Source organism: Oryzias latipes, chromosome 18 (assembly GCF_053564925.1).
Source record: "Oryzias latipes strain Hd-rR chromosome 18, Olatipes_Hd-rR_3.1".
Lineage (NCBI taxonomy): Eukaryota > Metazoa > Chordata > Actinopteri > Beloniformes > Adrianichthyidae > Oryzias > Oryzias latipes.
In genome coordinates this window covers 20,855,301-20,872,490 of record NC_136254.1, presented here as the reverse complement: position 1 = coordinate 20,872,490, position 17,190 = coordinate 20,855,301, and the positions used below count along the sequence as shown (strand labels likewise).

At 39.9% G+C, this 17,190-nt stretch overlaps 1 protein-coding gene across 1 annotated transcript; it reads right to left on the bottom strand.

Annotated features, from left to right (window-relative positions):
* Window positions 1-8,544: 8,544 nt before the first annotated feature.
* LOC101160595 (uncharacterized) lies at window positions 8,545-15,384 on the bottom strand. Its single transcript, XM_011487500.3, has 10 exons — window positions 15,228-15,384; window positions 14,875-14,928; window positions 14,604-14,758; window positions 14,435-14,518; window positions 12,604-12,735; window positions 12,377-12,502; window positions 11,353-11,481; window positions 10,397-10,475; window positions 9,662-9,688; window positions 8,545-9,581 (listed from the first exon to the last, which is right to left on the bottom strand). The coding sequence occupies exons 1-10, from the start codon at window positions 15,337-15,339 to the stop codon at window positions 9,049-9,051; spliced, it is 1,431 nt and encodes a 476-aa protein (XP_011485802.2). The 5' UTR covers window positions 15,340-15,384; the 3' UTR covers window positions 8,545-9,048.
* Window positions 15,385-17,190: the final 1,806 nt, after the last annotated feature.

Genomic DNA, 17,190 nt, shown 5'->3' with positions numbered 1-17,190 from the left:
TTTTTCACACAGACGAGAGGCGTTCGAGTTCCTTGTACTGCTGTTTAATGTGGTGTTCCTTTCTTTAAACTTTACACCGCATCAACATCCGTAGAACACTTTGGCCTGCTAATGAACCAACCGGTGAACTAAAACACAAAAATTCTTCTTAATTGTTCTCTTATTGCCGTCTGTCGTGCTGACTTTGCATGTGCTGCTCTTATAGGAAACAGGAAGTGCCTATTACAACCTGTAACTGAACTCAGGTAAACTAAACATTAAAAACTCTTCAAAATTAAATCTTACTGCTCCTAAAGCTTCATAGGTGTGATATAAAATGTAGAAAATACAAATATTTAAATCTACAAATTAAAGAAAAATAATTAAAAACGTTTTAGGTAGCACTGCGGCAGAGCGCCCTCTGCTGTCAAAATAAATAACTACTAAGACATCAACTGCTATACTCCCACCATCACAATACTAACAGTATGTGATTCTGAATAGAAGCTAATACTATAAATAAGCATTAACAAATACTACTCTGCTTCAAGTAAGAGAACAGTCTTGTGGACTGGTCTTTCCAGAACAGTCTTGTTGGTGCGTGTTCCTCCTTTATCTTCAGTAGAGTCACCAAGAAGAAGTTTAACCCTTCTGACCTTGCCGTCGGCTCCTGGAATGACTTCTATGACTCTGGCGAGCTTCCACTGGTTTCTTGGAACACACTCATCTTGTAACAAAACGATGTCGTCCACCTTTGCATTTCTCCTGGTCTTGTTCCACTTACTTCTCTGTTGCAGATTTAACAAATATTCCTTTCTCCATCTAGTCCAGAACACATTTGTCAAATACTGCACTCTTTTCCATCTTCTCTGCAAGTAGAGATCCTCTTTAACGAATTCTCCAGGTGGTGGTGAGATTACTGTTGATTTCATCGTCAAGATGTGATTCGGGGTCAGCGCCTCAGGTCCAACAGGATCGTTGAGGAACTCCACAGTTAGTGGTCGACTATTCACCACAGACATATTCTCATACAAGAATGTTCTCAGTGATGAAGTATCTAATCTTGAGGCAGACTCATCAAGAATAGAACTCAAAACATTTCTTATTGTCCGAATTTGCCTCTCCCAGACACCTCCCATGTGGCTGGAAGCAGGTGGGTTAAAGATGAAACTTATACCCAACTCTTTCGCCTTCTCTTTAGAAGCTTGTGTTAAGCTCAGGAACTCATTCTTGGCACCAACGAAGTTATTTCCTTGATCACAATGGAGTTGACTGACATTGCCCCTTATCGAAATGAAACAACGTAGTGCATTGAGGAAACAATCTGTGCTGAGATCGTCCAGAACTTCAATATGAATAGCTCTGGAGCACATGCATGTAAACAAAAGTCCATACCTCTTCATCTCCTTCTTTCCTTCCTTCACATAGAATGGTCCAAAGCAATCCATTCCGCTGTATGTGAATGGAGACATAGCTTCCGTTCTTTCTGATGGGAGGTCGGACATCTTCTGCTCCTGACTGTTTTGTCGATATTTTCTGCACTTGACACACTTGCGTATAAATGATGCAACTTCACTACTGCAGCTAATGATCCAAATGCCATTAGCACGTATTTCATTGACCGTCATACCCCTTCCCTGATGATGAATCTTTTCATGGAAGTGCTTTATAAGTAGACGTGACACATGATGTCCCTTTGGAAGTATGGCTGGGTGTTTGACGTGTGGATGGAGTGATGCTTGCGAGAGTCTTCCTCCCACCCTCAAGACATTGTGCTCGTCGAGGAATGGGCTTAATTGATGAAGCTTGTGAGAGTGAGTGAGAACCCTCCACTTCTTTATTTTGCTTTAAAGACTTGATTTCCTCGTCAAATGCTTCCTTCTGCACAGAGCGTATTATGAACTCCTCCGCTTCTTTCCTTTCTTCCAGCGTGCTACTTTCATTGGACATTGCCTTGTGGTTTGTTGCATATTTGGCTTGTCGCTTCAATCTTGCTATTGCTTTCACAACTCTTTTCCAGTCAGAAATTCTTTGTAGTCTGTCAACAACTGACTTTTCTTCTCTTGCTTCAACTGTGAAGACTTGCGTGACCTTGAATTCCGGATCTTCTGAGTTGATCTCTTTCATTTCAACTTCTTCTTGAGGCAGTTCTTTTTGCCATAAAAAACTTGGTCCTGTGAACCAATTAGACTCCGCTAATTGTTTTGTCATTTCTCCTCGAGATGCCCTATCAGCAGGGTTTTGTTCAGAGGCAACATATCGCCATTGACTTGGTTCTGTAGTTGACCTGATTCTCTGTATTCTGTTGGCAACAAATACATGGAACCGTCTGGCGTCATTGTTAATGTAACCAAGGACAACCTTGGAATCGGTCCAGTAGTATTCTTTTAAACCTTGAATGTCCAACTCCTTTTTTAGGAAACTCGCAGTTCTGACAGCTACTACTGCAGCTGTGAGCTCCAATCTTGGGATGGTTGTCACCTTTGTGGGAGCTACTCTGGCCTTTCCCATTATGAAGTTGCATTGTATTTCTCCTGTCTTAGTTACAGTCCTGAGGTATGAGCACACGCCGTAACCGGATACACTGGCATCAGAAAAACTGTGTAGCTCACACTGCTGAACGTGTTTGAATGTTGAGGTGATGTAGCATCGAGGTATGTTTATGGTTGGCAAGTTCTTGAGGTCTTTGAGCCAGGCTTCCCATTGTGGTTTGAGGTCTAGAGGGAGCGGCTCATCCCAACCCAGCTTTTCTTGACACATCCTTTGTAAAATTCTTTTGCCGACCAGAATGAATGGGGCGACAAATCCAAGTGGATCAAATATAGATGCCTCTTCTAGTGAAGGGATTGTTCTTTACATCAACTTTGAAGCTAAATGTGTCAGACGTTACGCACCACTGGACTCCTAAGGCCCGTTCCATCTTTGGTTCTCCCAAAGCCAGGTCCAGATCAGTATCTCCTGCTGCACGTTCTTCTTTGGGGATTGTGGCGATCACTTCTTTGCTGTTACTGATGAACTTGTGCAGGTGCAACTTTCCTGTGTCACAAAGTTCTCTGGCTTCTTTCACAAGGTGAATCGCTTCTTGCTCTGAGTCTACAGCAGCCAAACCATCATCTACATAGAAGTTACGTTGTATGAACTTCACAACAGCTTGACTAAACTTGCTTGCTCCCTGTGTGGCTAGATGCTTGAGCCCGAAGTTTGCACATCCAGGTGAGGAGGCTGCACCAAACAAGTGGACTTTCATGCGAAACACAGATGCTGGATGTTCCATGTTGCCGTTTTCCCACCATAGGAAACGAAAGTAATCTTGGTCTTGTGGAGCAACATGAAATTGGTGGAACATGCGTTCGACGTCACACATGATGGCCACCCGTCCTTTCCTAAAACGACACAAAACTCCCACTAAAGTGTTAGTTAGATCTGGTCCTGTCAAGAGCTGCTCGTTCAGTGATGTGTTTTGGTACTTGGCTGATGCGTCAAAAAACAACTCTGATCTTATTCGGCTTCTGGGGATGATAGATGCCATGGTGAGGGATATACCAAGCTGGTAGGTTGTTTATTTCATCTTCCGGAACTTTCTCAGCATCTCCTCTGACTATTATGTCTTGCATAAACGCCACATAGTCGTTGTAATAATGTTGATCCTTTCTCAAACGTCTTTCTAAGCACTTCAGTCTGTGTTCTGCACAAGCCTTGTTGTTGGGTAGGTCAGGTCTTTCTTCTTTAAAGGGTAACGGCATTTCAAAATGACCGTCTGCCTTTTGCCTTATGCCTTCCTTTACTTTAGCCAAGAACATCATGTCTTCTTGTGACATTGATTCTTCTTCAGCCATGTTTTCAACAAAGTCCTTTTCCAATGCTTGGATTATCTCAGCTGGAACAATCATTTCCCTTACTTTGCTTCTCTTTACAAAGTGGACTTGAGTTTTAATTTCTGGAGATGACTCAATTACTGGTAAGACTTGTTTTACAATAACACGATGACTGACTCCGATCTCATCTTCATAGTCGCTTGCAGAACAGCTGTAACCAATAATGCTCCAACCAAGCAGAGACTTTTGTGCGAAAGGCTGGTCTCTCTCCCCGCTGATTACTTCTATGGGAAGTAACGCTTGAGGACAATTATATCCTATGAGCAAGCCAACTTCACAATCAAGCTTGGGAGCCATTTCCTTCGACAAATGCTTTAGATGGGGCCAATTCTCTGCTGTCTTGTTTGTGGGAATATGAGATCTGTTGGCAGGAATATAGTCTCTGGTGTAGGTCGTTGGTAACTTGACTCTCAATTCTGAGTTCATGCCTCGTACTTGTAGGTCATTCAGCTTGTGACTGGACACAACCTTAGTTTTAGATGTTATTGTGGAGATCTTGAGCTTGACTGGCTCTGATGTTGTATTGAGTGACTCTGCTGTGTCCTTTAGAATGAAGGTTGTATCGCTTTGAGTGTCAAGCAATGCATACACCAACCTCTCCTCTTGTGGGTTGTCTTTGGTAGAGATATAAACTGGAATGACTGAGGAAGTGCAACCTTGTAACTGTTGTTGCACCACTCTGTTCGATGTGACTTCCTTAGACTCTTGCTTGGTTTCTTGTTCCCGTGGATTAGGCACATTTTCTTTCACTTGATTAGTCTTTAGAGCTTCTTGATTTGTCTTTGGATTTTGTTCTTTATCTCTTTTCTCTCTTTCTTGGTGTAAACATGTTGGGTGTGGCTTTTGGCATTTATCACACACGCTTCTGGAATAACAGCTTTTGGAGTTATGGCCTGACTTGAGACAGCCAAAACACAACTTCTCAGACTGCACAAACTTGATTCTCTCTTCGACTGGGTTTTCCATTAATTTCCGACATTTGTGGAGTGAATGACCTGGTTTCTTACAGAAAAGACACGTCTTATTTGGCTTTTCACTGGTACTTGTACTCAGAGTTTTAGTATTCAAAGCGTGACTTCTTTTTGGCTTGTCTCTAAGGAAGTGGTGTTGTTCTATGTCAGATGGCTTTAGTGCTTGCAGTGAGGTTATAGGATTGCATGCGATTCTTGCTTCTTTGTTCAGAAACTTGACAAAATAACTGAAATCAGGGAACACTTTATGTTCGTCCAGGAATTTTGTCACTGTTCTATTCCAACGTGCACTCAGCCAATCTGGTAATTTTGCTGCGATTCTCATGTTTTCAACACAGTCATTCAGCATTTGTAAGCCTTGTACGTACGGAATTGCGGACTCGACACTGCTCAAAAAGTCTGCAAACTCACGTAGATCTTTGCTGTCTTTAGTTATTTTTGGCCACATTTGAATCTTGTCTCGATATGCCTTGCCTATTACAAAGGGATTTCCAAATCGATCTTCAAGTGTGTCCCAGGCTGCAAGATATGCTGTGTCTGTTCCAACTAAAAAGTGACCTTCAATAGCCTTTTTTGCTGAACCTCCAACATACTTTCTTAAGAAAAAGAGCTTTTCATGTATGGGCAGGTTTTTACGGTCCACTAATGTTTGAAAGGACAGCTTCCAATCATTATACTGCAGCGGATCGCCTGTAAACACTGCTGGTTCAGGAATTGGAATTCTGTTAGCCGTGATAGCTTCAGCGAGTGTCTTTACAAGTTCGATGGAAGCCACTTGTTCAGAAGAAGAAGCTGCAATTTGTGTTACAGATGCTTGAGGAGGAGCATGGCAGCTTGAAGGAATCATGGGTTTAGATGGGATGAAAGGTCGTGAATGCACATTAAGGAAACTTGGTAGTAGGAGAGAACTGTCCTCTTTTACTTGTGTGTGCATAAGAGGCTTTTCTTCATCCTCATCTTTAATACTTTCAGCGTAAACTCTTAACCTTGCTTGTGCTGCGTTATGCTTTTGCATCTCTTTTAATAGTTCCACTTCTTTTCTTTTCTCCTCCAACCTATTTTTTATTGTTGCACTTTCTATTAGAAACTGTGCTCGTTTTTTCGCATCTTCAACTTCTAGTTCTCTGATTTCTTCTTCACGTTGATGTTGGGTTTTCATTATTTTGATGACTTCTTCTGAGGCGGCTACTTCAGCTGCTGCTAGTTGTCTTTGTACTGTGTCAGAAGATGACCGCTTGGACATATCAGACATGACCTTTGATTTGTAAGACATGCTTGAAGAAGTACTACTTGAACTACTGTGAAACACTGATTCAGAATCTGGCCAAGGAATATCTTCTGGATTGCCATCTTGTTCGAGTAAACACTGTGCTTTAGCTTTGGCTGTGTGACTGATCGTATGGCCAGACATTGAAATTCTTCTTATTTCAATGTCTGGACTTCTAATTTGTCTTATTGAATCATAGATATTGCAGATGTCTTTTTGAAACGTGTCTATTGTGTCCACAGCTTCAGCGATTATTTCTATGTCTTTACCTCTCATAAATCTCCTGAAACAGTTTATGTGATACTTCCACTTTTTGTATAGACACTCAAATTCTTTTGTTAAATCAGTCAGGTGAGCTTCTTGCAGAGATTTTCCCTTTTCAGTTAGTGTGCGTTTGCGCTGACTTTTGCGAACTGCTGTTTGTTTACTTTCAGCTGATACTGATGTTTGCAGAGTTTCTTCTCCATCTGACTGCTCATTATCATCATCTTGTGTTTTACATTCTGCACCGTCTTCCTTAGTGCGCCCTTCTGTATCCTTCTCCTCATCTGCCATTTTGAGTGTAAATTGTAGCTTGTAGTTGTCTTAAGCTTGATATGCATTCACTTTTTGATGCCTCAGCTCTCTATCTTTAGCTTTCACATGCAGCTGTCTAGTTTTGTGCTGCTCCAAAAAAATGCACTTTGGTTCTTGTTTGTCTAACTCTCACTTGATCACTTTACCTTAGATTTTGCAGTGCTTCGTTTGAGCATGTGATCCTTCCCTTTTATTTGCAGCTTCTTGCTTGCAGCTTGCTTCAGTCCCGACAGTGCTTTGCCTTCTCCGGGGCAGTGAAGTGTTCTACTGTGCCGGCTTGGTCATTTTTTCACACAGACGAGAGGCGTTCGAGTTCCTTGTACTGCTGTTTAATGTGGTGTTCCTTTCTTTAAACTTTACACCGCATCAACATCCGTAGAACACTTTGGCCTGCTAATGAACCAACCGGTGAACTAAAACACAAAAATTCTTCTTAATTGTTCTCTTATTGCCGTCTGTCGTGCTGACTTTGCATGTGCTGCTCTTATAGGAAACAGGAAGTGCCTATTACAACCTGTAACTGAACTCAGGTAAACTAAACATTAAAAACTCTTCAAAATTAAATCTTACTGCTCCTAAAGCTTCATAGGTGTGATATAAAATGTAGAAAATACAAATATTTAAATCTACAAATTAAAGAAAAATAATTAAAAACGTTTTAGGTAGCACTGCGGCAGAGCGCCCTCTGCTGTCAAAATAAATAACTACTAAGACATCAACTGCTATAAACTCATTTGTAGTTGGATGAAATAACAGTCTTTAAAGTCTTAATAGTCCCAGTGGTGGTAGATGGTTCTGCCTTGGATGGATGATAAAATGGATGAGGTGCTGGTCTGGTGGAACTGTGAAGACTGAAGAGTGGAGCCTCGATTGGTGTCCCGTTGGATGACAATTGGTGGCCAGTGGTGGAGAGGAAGCTGGTAGCAGCTCACTCCTGAAGAGGCAAAACACAGAGTGGGTAAGCATGCAGGTAAAACATGGCACTCGGCATAAAGCTTGGCTTGAGAGCTTAGCATGAGTCAGTACTCTACCACAGAAAGCATACGGACTGACGTCGGCTAAAGGGTGAGGAATCCAGATAAAGGCTGCAGGCTGATGGCTGATTGGTAGCAGATGCGAAGATCATCTCCTGGTAGGTGTTGGAGGAGACCAGGATCCTAACTACTGGTCTATATTTAAGACTTGAGTTGGTGTTAAATGGCGTATATTTATATAGCGTTTTTCTACCTTCTTCGAAGGCTCAAAGGGCTTTACAGTCACAGACCCATTCACCCACTGGTGGCGGCTCCGCTGCCGAACACTGGCGCCAACCTTCCACCAGAGGCAAGGTGGGGTTCAGGTTCAGTGTCTTGCCCAAGTGCCCACTGCACTACGGCCACCCCATACTTCCCAAGTGTTTTGCTCTACGAGAAAGAAATAGTTACTTTCTGTCACACACCTAAGTGTGCAAAATTTGTTCTCCGCATTTGACCCATCCCCTGGGGGAGCAGTGAGCTGCAGACGAGCCACGCCCGGGAGTCAGTAGCATTTAGGGGTCTTATCCAAGGACCCTCACTGAGTGATGTGAATTGCTCGTCATTGATATACAATATAGCTATTGTTTATTCCCCTCCAGGAATAGAACCCTGGATTCCTGCGTGGCAGCCCTTACCTTACCAACCGAGCTACTCAGCCGCAATGTATACGGATAAAAAGTAAGCAGAAAAAAAAAACAGACTGGTGATATTTTGGTGATAAACAAAACGTATGACAGATTGATGACACATTGTAGCTTCTCAGCTTTTCATTGCAGCTCTTCTAGTTTTCATGAGCAGATGAGGTTAGAGCCCATCCTGTTTGTAGTTCATTAAAACAACTTGCACAAAAAACGCAAGAGTTAGGACGAGAACAATTTTTTTATTGAATACAATACGTTTCTATAGAATAAAGACTTTCAGCTTAATGCACTCATCCTTTTTACTGTGCAAATCAGAAACTCCACTTAGAAATACAAAAAAGATGCTCGATCACCCACATCAAGTATTCTAGCTGTTAGCTTTAGCCTTTAAAAAACAGCTTAATTTTTACATTTTAAGCTACATTTGCATCAAATTTAACTTAAAGCTGAGTCACACAGTTTCTGTACTTAAGGTCACATAACATTTTTCCAAACACATTACATTTAAAGTGCTACCATTGGATGAGTCTATCAGCTAGAACACAGTGGATTAGAACTTTGACAGTCTATATACATTATATATATATACAAGTCAGACCCAAGTAACGCTTTAAAAGCTAAATATCTGGTTTTCTCCTCTTCATCTCATTTCTGGTGAAGCCAGACCTTTAAACTTCATTTTTTGGTTGGATTATCCTGAGCGTCCAGTTTGGATTGTTTGTGTCAGTTTTGGGGGATTTTCTGTGGCTCGATGACTGTCATGAGTGTGCGGCCGTCCATCGGAGCAAACAGAGGGTACAGTTTGTCTTTAAAGTAACCGGTGAAGGTGAAGATGTGAGATTTGGTTTCTGCGTTGTAGAAGGAGATCTGGCCTTCCTCGTGGTCTAAATAGACGCCCACGCGGCGGGGCACCAGCCCGAGTGGCAGCTGCGTCTCCGGCTGGGTGCAGGCGTAGAAGTGGTGCGTGCTGCGCCACAAGACCCAGTAGCCCTCCTTTGGGGACATGGAGAAGCGGCCTTGCCGTTTGGAGTCAATGGCCGTCATTCCAATGCGCCAGTAGCCGTTGTTTGCTATGTCCACCTCCCAGTAATGGCGTCCGCTGCTGTAGCCTTCCCAGCCCAGCACACAGGGCCAGCTGTCAAAGCGCTGTGGGGTGTGAGGCAGGTCGGACTCCGACAGGCCCTCTTGGACTTTACGCTGGTCATCTGACAGCTGCAGCCAGGGATGGTTGGTGTTGGGGTCCAGGATTACATCAGCTAGCAGGAAAAAACGGGAAAATCAGCTACATGTAACTGCAGATAATGATGTCCTTGATTGTAATGGAAAACAGCGTTACCTGCTGCAGAGCAAATCCAACTCCACACTGAAAAGAGATGCAGAGAGTTTAGTTAGCAGCAGCTAAGAAAAAGCTTTTTTAAAGGTCCACACCAATGAAAAGGCTGTTTTTAACATGTTCTTGTGGCATTTTTATCATAATAAATGACATATATGAAGAAATGCAAGCTCAAAATTCAATTTCTGAGCATTTCTTTATTCAAATTGTTGTGAATCACAAAAAAAATGCAGTTTGAAAAAGTTTGTAGTTGTGATGCAAAATCTAGTCAGTGAGCCACAAGCTCCCTGCTCCATTCCATTCCGATTAATCCACTTATGGACGACTAGATCCACGAATGTCTTTGTTTTTCTCATCTGAGCTGGTATCTGTCTCAAAACTGTGCTCCAATATTGCTCGCCATTTTTGTTGCACCTCTAATGTTAGATTTGGGTTGTTGCTGTAAGATAGCAGCAGATCTTGTAAACAGAGGATGTTGGGAAAAGGAGGAAAACTCACTCTGCATCAACAGTTCCACCTACAACTCAGAGGTGAATTTCTAATAAACTCCTGCCACTGTCTTAGTGAGTGACACTAAAAATGGATTATTCAGAATTAAAAAGACCACAGGGAACGATTTTACAGTAGTTCAAATGATGGTCAAAGAGGGTCTTTAGACATTTTTTTTATCTTCTTTCAAATATCTCCAATAATGCAAAAATGTACATAAAGTTATCATACGTGTTTAAACGTCTGTACCTGAGTTGGGGATGTATCTTGAAATTCCAGCTTTCCAGGTCCTTTGCTTTGCCAGAAGCCACAGCTGTGAAATTGTTGCCTGATGGCAAAAATAAAATCAAATAAAAATCACACTCTCATATGACATAATGCTGGCATCAATTCCAGGAAAAAGCAAAATCTAAAAAACTGACAGTGCATCAACCTTTGAAGGAACTACTTCTACCTGAAAGTGATTGTCTTGGCTCACTTCTACCAGGATATAAACTACATTTACTGTCACATCTAAGTCTCGTTAAACTTTTGGCACAATAAAAACGAAACTTCTGAGCAACCACGCTGCATTGAGGCAAGGCTTTAACCCTTTCTTGCCTGAATTTATTTGTTATTTGTTTCTGGTACAATTATGAATGTTTTTTCCGTTTAAGGGGATTCCTAAATTAAGCAGAGTCCTGGGCTAAATGCTGAATTAACAACATGAAAGGGTAAACCATAAGTCACTTCTTTTTTTGAGGCAAAGAAAACAACTTGTCTAAATTTTACAAAACTCTTGGACTGCTCATTAGAAAAAAATTGTGTGAGATCTTTTTATTTAAAGGCCTTTACTAAAAAAAAAAAATTCAAATTTTTTAACGTTTTTTGTTTACACTTTTAATTTTCTGCAATGTTTCTGTAATTTTACATCACAGTATCATCAGCAAAGTTGTGGTGGTGAATCAACACAACAGTCCTTTTTTATCAGACGGCCTTTTTATCAGCATTGCGCCCGTTCAGGGTCATGTAACCGGAATCTGTGCTTAATTTATTGAACCCTACCACGCAGGCAGAGAGCAGGGTTCACTCTCAGTGTTGTTCAGAGCTGAAAATAAAATCTGATCCCGCTCTGTTTTATGTCTTTAGATGTTCTGTTTATGATTTTCCCATCATTTGAGTTTCCCATCATGAATGTCCCAGTTCCTTGAGAGTTTAGTGCTCACCGTGCTTTCCTCCTTGAGAAGTGACCAGGTGATGAACTCCAGCAGGGGCAGCAGCCTGACCAAGCGCTTCTTCTTCAGTCCCAGCAGACGGAGCATTTTGCCGAGCTCATCACTTTCCACTCCGAAGCTCTGCAGACAAAAACTTCGGCTGAAGAGACTTCTGCAAACGATGGATTTCACTGCACAAATAGACTCCTTCAAATCCAGCAGTTCTGGGTTTTCCCCGTGACAAAAAGCGGTCTATGTAAGAATACTAGTTTATTACGGTTGTCTATTGGCAAAAGAACACTTAACAAGAAATTTAATAAAAAATGTATCAAAATCTAGAATGAAAAAGTTCCACACAAGCATTCAGCAAGGAAAAAATGAGCATAAAAAGCAAAATGTTAAATATAATCACTTCAGATTGAATGTTAGATAGTCCAATACATGTTTTTTGCTACTTCTACGCAAATAGTTTGCATTTTTTGAGTATCTAATGGCAGTTTATTTTTATTACAGTGACGAAAAACTACTCTAGTAAGTGGGAATGACTAATTCCAGAACAAAAGGAGAATGTGATCTCAGTATAAATTGCCCCGCCTTAAAAAAATCCTGATAAAATCTAAAACCTGTCAACATAAATTGAATTTCAAATTAGAATTTAACCAGAAATACAGTGAAATTTGAGTTTTTTGGGGTCTTAAATCTACTTTTTCTATTGTCGAGAGCTTAAATTAAAAGGATTTGGACTCATTTGATTAATAATTACCTTGTTACTAGATCCTAGCTCTTAATAAGAAAAAAAAAATTGTTGACTGTGCTGATAAGACTTAAAACTTTAAACCTAATTTAATTTCTCCAATGTCTAAAAATTAGATTTTAAATCAAATAGTTGGCAGTTTATTAAAAATTATTTACATTGTTTCAATTTAAGACTTTTTAGTGAGTATAAGTACTACACATATGTGCGATTACTCTAGTATACTTAATACAGTCAACTTCAGGGTTCAACTTTTTGCTAAGGCTTGTCCAGTCTCCTCACCTCAGACGCGGTCTGAAGCTCTTTTGCCCACTCCATGATCTTCAGCTGTCCCTCTTCTCTGCCAAATCCAGCTTTTTGGTTTTCCTTCTCTTCGTTCTCTGATGTCCAAGGTGACGCCTGTAAAAGCTAAACGCAGCAGGTTGGAGGAGAAATAAGAAATAAAAATGTAAGAATCTGATGCTCAAATCCTTTCCTCCATTTCCATGCGTGTCAGTTTGACCTCTGACCTTGTCAACGTGGCGGAGCTCGTCGGCCCACTCCAGGATCAGTTTCCTGCTCTCCTCCAGGCTGCGTTCAGCGCGCCGGTCGGAGCTGGGAGACCCTCTTCTGCTGCTCCCCTCCCCTGGATCTGAAGACCCCTGTCAAACACCACACAAACGGATGAAGAGCTCGCCCCGGAAAAAAAAACGAAGGACACCAGCTGCTGCAGATTATGTCACTGTCTCTTGATGCATAGGGGTCATCAACCTGCTCCTCCCTGATAAGTCATGCACTTTTTACACAACATCCAGGTGTTTTCAACGCCTTCAGAATCAGTACAGCCATAAAGCTTGACTCATGATTTCTATACGTACAAGACTGCGTCTTTGGAAGAAAAAAATGAGAAAAAAGTGCAGCACACGTCAGCGGTGACTCCATATATGAGTAAAATGATTAACCATATGAGACGACATGCTGTTCCGTACTTATCCTTCTAAAAGAAGCTGACAAGCCCTCTTTGAACTCCGTAGACAATTCCATCCTAGTTCTAATCATCATTTTGGAGTTTTTTTTTATTTGAAAACAAAGCTTTAATTATTTAGTGTGACTTTTATCAACATTTGTGTGTCTTTGACTTTGGTTTTCAGAGTTAACCACACTTTAAATAAAAAAGAGAAAGTGCTAAATTATACTTTTCAAGTTATTTTTCCAAAAACCCATAAAATTGAAGAGATACTGAAAAAAAATCAAATCTTTAACAAAAAGCATGAATCCTACTGAGTTATTTTTTTTTCTTTGAAATCCCCTGTATCTGAGACATTTCATTTGGATAGAGTGACTTGTTTTTGGTACAATTATGAAGTCAATAGAACAAATGTGAATTTAAGATATAATGTCTACAATAGGTCATTTTCATTCAAGTGTGATAAGTTTGTTAGAGTTTAACTTGGATAAATATCTATGATATAAATGATAAGATATCTTCAGTTCACAACCTTTGATCTCCTCAGACCCGGGACTTTTTGCCAAATTTGTGACGTAAGTTCGATGAGTTTCTCAAGTCAGGCTAAAAACCTGCACCAAATTAATCTAGAGAAAAGTAAAAATAGCCTTATTTAAATAAAATTAAAGTTTTTTCTGCTAGACAAATAATCTTATCAATAATGTTTTTCAAAAGCAAAATAGCCTTAGTTTGAGAAAAACTTGTTTTAATGACTTGGACTGTGTCCGAATTCCCACCCTAAGCCCTAACTACTAAAAAATTATATAGTATGTAGAGTCCTGGATTTTAAAAACAATTCAGTCTCCATGCTCGCTACTTTTTCATTTCTCAAATGGCGAATATTACATCACTAAATTTACAAAGTGAAAATCTAATCCATATGAGCGTTTTACAACGACTTTTTAAGAATCCCCTGTGTTCTGATGATGAAAACCTTGATAGTTTTGCACAAAAAAATATATAATTTAAATATATTTTTTTCACAAAAAATGTTCAAATGCAATGCGTTGTGGTTTATATTCGCTAATCTAGTGAGCATCAATACACATTGGATTTTACAGAGACTTCTGGGAAATTTCTAGCGCACTCAATTTTTTAGTTGTTGATTCGGACAGTACTACAAAATGGCGAACGCACTATATAGTGGACTACAGTGCACTATGTGGTGAGTAGTGAAGGAATTCTGACATAGCCTTGAATTTTTTTCTTACCCTATTGGCAGATTTTTTTCATCTATTTAAAGAAAATCTGCCAATAGGAGAAGAAGTTTTGACGTATTTCTGTTTTTGTAGGATGCCTTTATATATTGTTACTTTCCAATGTTTTAAATAAAGTTTTTTTTTCTCAGGGTTTACCTTGCACACTTGGTCCACTTGTTCTTTCCAGTGTTTGATGAACTCTATGCACTCCTGCAGGCTGCGCAGGTTCCTCAGGCTGGTCTGTCCAAGCAGAGAGCAAAGCCTTTGGCTCGTGAATCCATTACCAAACTGTGACACAAACTGAATCGCTGGTTGTTCCGTTCACCTGCGAGCGATGTGGGAGGTTGTTGGAGTTGGCCGGGATGCTGGGGGCCGAGCTGTGAGTCTGGATGTCCTCATCAGGCAGATTCCACCGAACCACACCAATGGAGCTGTTCTGTGTGGTGCTGCCGCTCTCTGAGTTCAGCAGAATTTTCACCTCTGTGAAGGTAGGAAGATACAGAAGCCAGTCAGGGTTAAAATCAATGTGTTTTTTTAAGTATTTTATTTTAAAACAAATGAACACACAAAAACAATCAGCAATTAAAATAACCTACTTCTTTCCCGTCTTGACATGGTTTTCATTTCTATGGCTTTTTCCTCACCCATTGCTGTGAAACAAAATGACAATGAGTAAAACAAAACGTTTATAGTAATACAAATACCAAGAATATTTTAAAGATTTTCAAAATCCAGTGCTTTTAGTTCTCAAACAGAATGTTCATCTTTAGTGTAATACACATGTACAATCTAAATGATACAGAAAGAAATAAACTATCAAATGGTTTCCTTTAAAATAAGGCACAGAAACAATCTAAAGGACCAAAATCCCAAACAAATTACAAAAACAACAATAAAAATCAGAACAATTATGTATTTATTTAAGGTCCATTAAGCAGGAGCTGATTACCTGGAGCCCGGCGGAGCTTCGTTGCAGCTCTGCAGCTGAGGAGAAGTGGAGGGGCAGCCCTGCTTGTCCAGTCTTTTTGTCTCCTTCTGTTCCTCCCTGATCTTTGGACCATTTATGGCCTCAGATGACAAACCCATCCTCTCCCTGCATGAGCGCTCCTTCATAAAAACTGTCCGCTTCCTGGCAGTCGCCTCTGCAGTTACCGGGAGGAGGGCGGGGAGCGGTGACTTTGGACTGAAGAGACAATCCTGCTTATAAAGATAAATTACGCTTATTGTCCTGAGGTGAGTCTGTAAACTCCAGAGGAGTGACTATTTATATATATATGTGTGTGTGTGTGTATATATATATATATATATATATATATATATATATATATATATATATATATATATATATATATATATATATATATATATATATATATATATATATATATATATATATATATATATAGGCACTTTTTTTACTTTGTCAATAATAAAACTAGTACTGACTCAAAAACTTGGGCGGGTAAGTGTGTGTCATGCCCCTACATAGCTCCGCCCCTGCCAATTCATGGTGTCAAATCAGAAAAATACCTCACACTATTAAAATTCTTGTTTTTAAATAAGAATTTGTTGCACAATTAAAACATTTATAGATTAAACATGTACCTGTTGTTGTCTTATTCTATTCTATGCTTTTAAAAAGCCTTAAAAGTTCTGTTAAAACAGTTCGGACAGAGACACAAACAGAGAAGGGCTCGAAAAAGTCCACATTTGGCTGAAATAATTACCCCCCCCCCCCCCCCCCCAATAAAGAAATAAATAAATAAACCCCAAAAAATTAACAGTAAAATGAAATAGAGGACAAAAACATGAAAGGATGAAGGGAAAGACAGACAGCCTCAACAGGCCACAAACCAGTGTCCAGCTTGTCCCCGACCGGTAAATGCAGAGAATAGTGTCAGAAAGAGCATTCAATATAAAAGACATGTCAAATCAGAAGACAGATATGTAGATAGTAGAACTGATATGATGGTTTTCTAAACATTTTAAGGGCTTGGAGGTGCCTGACCACCAAAGTCTCAGCATACCAAAATTTGTCCCCCCCATTGATATTCTGTGCACCCCCATAGTGATGCCGGCTGATTCATCACGTCATTAAAATATGTGCAGAATTGAAGTTTGGCAGTGTGTTTGTGAAAAATCCATCCACAAATACCACTCTGAAGAATAAATGTTGATTCATTTTTTGTTGTAATAATGGAACTACATCCAAACGTGGAGCAAATGATGTAGAAAAAAAAAGTATTTTTGACTTTTATTGATTTATTTTAAAAACCATCAGGATTCATTTTCAGTTTTAATTTAAAGTTTCCCAAATAAGGATAAATAAATGAAAATGAACCTGTTTAATCTGGTATACAAAGTGGGTTTTAAACATATGTGTGTGCACAAATGTCTGTTACAATAATTAAATCTGAGGTTTCCGTTTGCTCAGCTGGACAGGACAAGTTAAAGAAAATTATTATTTGCCCTTTATGTACGTTGAGCAGGTGATAAGAAAAAAATTGTTAAACAAATGAACTTAAAATTTACCTTTTTAAACATTAAACGATCCTTTAGTTAGTATAGTTTTAGCTTTCTTGCTATTAATGTTCTAAAATTACATTTTCAAATTTTTCCTTGATTAAAAAAAATAATAATTTAAAACAGAAACTCAGAAAACAGCTGACATTAACCTCAATTAATCATGCTGTGCCCCCCCCCCCCCTTCTTTAGCTTCCTATCACCTGCAGTCATTGACCTCTTTCCTCAGCTGCATGTGAAATCAGAGCCTGATGAACTCTGTCTAAATCTGTTATCAGCGATTCATGTCTCCTTCACCCAGGCTGATTCCAGCAAAGTGGACGATAAAAACAATCAACTGGTTTGTCTGTCATTGTTGAAACAGAGTGATGTGGTGTGGGCCTATTCCA